General features: G+C 36.7%; 1 protein-coding gene across 1 annotated transcript in view; it reads right to left on the minus strand.

Moving 5' to 3' along the window:
• ADGB (androglobin) overlaps window positions 1–6,000 on the minus strand; it is a 219,879-nt gene that overhangs the window by 107,834 nt on the left and 106,045 nt on the right. Inside the window, 1 exon segment of the mRNA XM_026649581.1 lies at window positions 936–1,104. Within this exon segment, the coding sequence (XP_026505366.1) occupies window positions 936–1,104 (169 nt within the window).

Raw genomic sequence — 6,000 nt, forward strand, 5'->3', positions numbered from 1 at the left:
ATTCCTAGGGTCTCGGATTGGATTGTACTTGGGTGGCTAGCCCATATTGCTGCCCACGCAGCCATGAATACATGGCTATTTTTCGCAGGCTAGTGGATCAGAGCTTATGTGGGTATATCTACCCAAACTGGAAATTACATCTCCAGCTCCAGTGTAGACACACCCTGAGATAGTGAAGTCTATTTAGATTGCTGAAGTGGGACATGAATGGTGAATACGCCTTGAGCTAGCCCTCTGCACAGAGATGAATAAAATAACTGAAAAGCTCTATTTAAAAGTATAGTTCTACTTTGAAAAGTGACTGTAAAAATGGCACATTGGATTCCATGGTTTTTGTCCGTCAATGATTTCAGAATCACGTACAAGTTAAAAAATAATTTTTTTTAACTTCCAGCCTTATAAACACAACCCAGCATCTATAGCCTGGTCTAAATTATAACAGTTCCACTTGTGAAACTAAATCAATCTAAAATGTTTAAATTATTATTCTTATTCTTATATAAGCTAAACTGATTTAAGCAGGTTCAATCATGTCTATATTACACAATATACAATATAGACAAGCCCTTAAGCTGAATTCTTGCCTTCTCATCCATAATAAAGCTTCTGCATATTAGACCTTCATTGACAGCTGCACAATCCCACTGCCTTTACTCGGTTTGCAAAGGTATAAGCAATTGGGAATTATATTGATGATGCACAAGGACCAATAGAATTCAGCTTGCCTTTGCTTAGCTGTGTTGATTCTGCAGTACTAAGAGGAGTAAAAGATGCCAACAATTTATTTTTGTTCCTAAAATTAAGCCAACATGACTCTGTATACACACAAGGAAGTAGATCTGTTAAGATGCAATTTTCACAAAGCCATTTTTTACAGTACTTCACTACTTTGATCTAAATTTTAAGGAATATAAAACAAAACCTCTGCTCCTTACTGAAAACAAGTAGAGAAGTCTTCAAAATCAAACCATGTTTCCCTGGAAACAGGATTCCGTTCTGACTCAATTTCTTCTGGTGATTTATCCACCGTCTGGCTGTATATACTAGTGTCAACTGCTTCTGATGTCTGAGCCACATCAATACTTATATTTTCAATTAATTCATCTGCATAAATAAGAAGTACATACAGATTTCAACATGCTAAGAATGTGCACATTAAAGAAATGTTGATTTTGTACTGGGAACATCTAAAAATTATCAAGATTTTTCTTCCACATCTTTTGAAAATGAAAATAAAATAAAACCAAGTAAAATAAAACAACTCAGCAGAATAGCAAAAACAAATTTTAAAAACCCTTAGTTGGCTGTAACTGGAATTTTCTGACTTTCCCACCTCCACTCATCTATACATTTGACATTGCATACCAAGCTAGAACTTTTAACATTGGCACTTTTGTTAGACATCCCGTAGCTCTGTGAATGCAACAGTGAACCCCAAGTCAGCTACACAGTGGAGAACACAAGCCCCTTCAACCAAAATTCCCTGGCCATATGCCCAAAGAAAAGCAGAGATGGCATGAGATTTTTGATTAGCTGAAGAGCAAAAGCAACCATCCACTGAATTGTGGAGGACACTACAACACCCATCCCGCACATTCTTAACTTTATTACTTTGCAGAAACAGGGCCTAATACTGCTTTATGAATACTGCTTTAGGAAAGTTAGACTACCACAATCTGACTTATGCCAAATATGGACATGGAAATTTTGGTCTGGCTAGCCATCAGAGGAAAAAGTGTATGACATTGTGTGTAATGTACACTTTATATGGTATTCTGCAACAAAAAGATAGTCTTTACCTTAACCTAAAATCACAGGAAGTTGGTCAATTTATGCATTTTGCAAGGGCAGCCTGGAGAAGCTAATGGTGTTGTTTCCTATGCCTTCATTGATTTCTAGAGAGAAGAATTTACTAATCCCAGGGATGCCAAACTGGTACCTTTCACAATGACGATAACAAGCTATTTAAAAAGAAGTTGTGTTCAGAGGTCACATTTTGTACACTCTGCTCTATAAGAGTCATATAAATTATTGTCTGAGATGTTTAGTCTTGTCTAAAAACAGGCTTCTGTGCTGCACTACTGCTGTGAGACATTGTAAAACAGACAGATTAATTCAGATACGAACAGACTACTAATTTTCTTGCCTCATCCACGTTTGCTAAAGAAAAAGAAGTGAAGAAATATCTAAATGGGTATAACAAATGAGAGAAACTAATTAAAATGCTTAATTTATGTGAAAATGTGGCTTTTGTAATATTGCCATGATTAGTGAAACATATGATGATCTGCTGAAGAAGTGATGGTTTTGTAAGATAAGGCTGAATGTGGGTTGCTCTGTCTTATGCAACCAATTTCTGCAAGAGCTGAAAGAAGTTTAATAGAAGACAATACAAGGCCAAGATGTCCCCTATTTGGAAAGCCTGCATAAGGGCTAGGAAACTAGGCTTTCCCTGTGGTTTCTTCCATATGTGTGGAACAATCAGGGAGCATGGATCACAGAAGAAATGCTGGAGGTCAGGGTCACCTGTGCCTCCACGCTACTTTCTTGACCCATCAGGCTATCCTTTGCTCCTTTTGAATATGGCAATCAATGACAGATTTGTGCTAACAAAGTTTCCCTGGTGGTTGCTGCCTTTACAGTCCAGACATAAAAAAGAGGTCTTTCACAGACCACTGGGGCTCCACTCAGAAGTTAACACAGCCCTAGATTGCATCATTTCCTGAGCACATGTGTTGAAAAGTTGTGTGTGTATAGGGTGGGGGAAAAGGTGATGTATACCTCATGGCCTTGACCCTGGCCCATCTCTTCCCTCTGCACCATAGATTCCCAGTCCCCAGTGCCTCCAAACTGAATACAATCTGAACAAAATGGCTTAATCTTCGCCTTCTGTATGGAGTGATGAAGAAAACAAATGAATTGTTCCTCCCAACCCAGGCAGTCAGATCTGGTTGTCATGGTAACTTGTTGGACTCTAACCAAAGGGCACATTTTGTGTACATATTGATTTATTTAGATGTACATATGAAAAGGAAAATGCCTATCCAAGCTCTACAGGGCCCACAAAAAAATTAATTAAAATTTAAAACGTGCCAGTTAGTAACTTCTTGTCTATTGCTTATTTTGTGCAGAGAAGTGCAATTACCAGGTGAAGTCAACTGCAAAACCTTGTTGATAACATGAATATTTAATCTCTAGAATAAACATCATAAGAGCAATATCTGAGAAAAGTGTTCAAACGGATGTTCAATATAAAGCACTATTTTAAGTCCAACCACTGTGCACAGAGTTTCACTATTACCTGTAAATATAATATAGCTTATTCATTAAGCAAGTCAAAATGAAAGTCCTACTTGAATTTACAAATATACAATGTGCTGTGACAATGACTGTAATAACGAAATAAATAAGGGCGTAAGACAAGCATACTGTAAGTCAAAACTTCGTAGACAGCTTGCAGAGTAAAGATAAATGCAACAACATCAAGCCCCAGTGGAAAACAAAAAAAAGGCTCCAAAGTATTCAAACTGAGAAGCAAAAGTAAAACACAGTTGTAAAATAAAATTGTAAATAAAGAATTTAATTAGACAAGGAAAACAGATCAAGTCTGCAAAGCAGCAGAAAATCAAGAGAAAAAAGGAAAGAAAGACTGCTGAATAAAGATTAACTGCCCTTATTGCAAGGCACTGTACACATGGTAAGACACATTCAGACTCTCTGACAGCAGTACAAGAGCTGGAAAAAGAAACTTTTTAAAAAAGGAGACAGGGCCAAATTTTCAAGAGCTCAGCATTTAACAGCTCCCAGTGCTTTTAACGAGAACTGTAGGGTGCTCAGAACTTCTGAAAATCTCGCCACTTCATTTAGATGCTTAAATGGGAGCTGAACTCTGGGGAATCTGGACCTATCCTACTGGTGGCTATCTGCCATCTTAGGTCCTTTCAAAGAAACTAGGGGCATGTCTAAACTACTGCCCTATGCTGACCTATATTAGGTCAAGTTACAGCCACTGCAGTAATTACTATGGTGGCTGATGTCCACACTACCCTCCTGTTGGTGGGGTGTGCCCTTACCAGGAGTGCTTCCACCAACCAAAGAGGGGCAGTATGGGGAGCTGAGAGCTAGGGGGACAAGGCTGTAGTGTGTACACAGACATATTAGGTCAAAGTAAGCTGCCTTACATCGACCTAACTGTGTAGTGTAGACCAGGCCTGAGTTGGGTGCTTAAAATGCTTTTGTTCCCCCAAGTCATGTGAAAATGTTTGGTGCTGTCCTAGTTCATGCAAAATAGCGATAGCTGCAGTATAAATAAAATATATTAAAATTGTTATTTAAAGTATTATGATCATCATTTTAGTGACAAGATAAACTTAGAACAAATCTGTGGGTATCATTGGTGGGCCCTGAAAAGCAAGTTTATAATAGAAATCTTAACGTAACTATCATCAGCAGGACACAATTATATATATTTACTACATTATTTATGGATTGCTATAAAAATGGTTGCATCTCAAAAATGTAATATCTGTGCAAAGCAAGCAGAATGCTTTAATGCTATTAGATATAGAAAGCAAGAAGAAAAAAAAGACCATGACCCAACTATATAAATCTGAAATGTCCTCTAAAAAGCCAGAAAACTAAATACTTGTAATCAAAGGAAACATGAATACATTATCACCTAGAACAGGAATGAAAAAACAAACAATTTTATTTTCAGCTCCATGCACCCTTTTTTCCCCTCTCTCAACGATTTCTCAGCCTATTAGAGTGCATGACATAAATTAATATTTTAAATCACAATCATGGAGCATCGTAAATGAAAAACCTGCCACTGGGAAATTATTTTTCATATTTACCTGAGCAAAGGGATTATATGTGAGGGCACACACTTTCCTACTCAGAAAGAAGTGACAGGATTACTAATTACATAGTATTTTCATTATGATACAAATATTATATAATGCTGCAATGCTAATGGTACCCAAATCTGTTAACTTCAACTCCATATTAATAGAACGTTTATCCCATGTTGTTCAGTTCGAGGCCTCTTTATTCTTTCCACAAAAATAAACAGAAAATCTACTTGATAATGTATTATTTTAATATAGCCTGTATTTATTGTACAAGAAAATCTTATTTAATAAATAATAATAATTCTGTTCATGTGGAATCTGGATTGCCCATTATGTTTTTTATTTTCAGATTGTATTTGTTTATGGTCCCCTGCTTGAGTAAATAATCAAGCAACAGTTTTCTGTGAGATAGCAGACAATGTAAATAATGTGATACCTTATTTTGCACTAAACAAAAAATTGCACTAAACAAAAAATTAGAATACATGAGTTTTCAAGCTAAGCTCCACTGGCAATCAGTAACCACACAGAAGCAAAAAGAACAAGGAGTACTTGTGGTACCTTAGAGACTAACACATTTATTTGAGCATAAGCTTTTGTGGGCTACAGCCCACTTCATCAGATGCATGCAGTGGAAAATACAGCAGGAAGATATATATATACACACACAGAGAACATGAAAAAATGGGTGTTGCCATATCAACTGTAATGAGAGTAATTAATTAAGGTGAGCTATTAGGTGAGCTATTTTCAGCAGGAGAAAACACATTTTTTGTAGTGATAATCAGGATGCCCGATTTCCAACAGTTGACAAGAAGGTGTGAGTAACAGTAGGGGGAAAAATTAGCATGGGGAAACAGTTTTTACTTTGTATAATGACCCATCCACTCCCAGTCTTTATTCAAGCCTAATTTAATGGTGTCTAGTTTGCAAATTAATTCCAATTCTGCAGTTTGTCGTTGGAGTCTGTTTTTGAAGTTTTTTTGTTGGAGTATTGTGACTTTGAGATCTGTAATTGAGTGACCAGGGAGGTTGAAGTGTTCTCCGACAGGTTTTTGAATGTTATAATTCTTGATGTCTGATTGGGGCCGGCTCCAGATATTTTGCTGCCTCAAGCAAAAAAAAAAAAAAAAAAAAAAAAAAAAAA

Source organism: Terrapene carolina, unplaced genomic scaffold (genome assembly GCF_002925995.2).
Source record: "Terrapene carolina triunguis isolate 2854851 unplaced genomic scaffold, T_m_triunguis-2.0 Scaffold85, whole genome shotgun sequence".
Lineage (NCBI taxonomy): Eukaryota > Metazoa > Chordata > Testudines > Emydidae > Terrapene > Terrapene triunguis.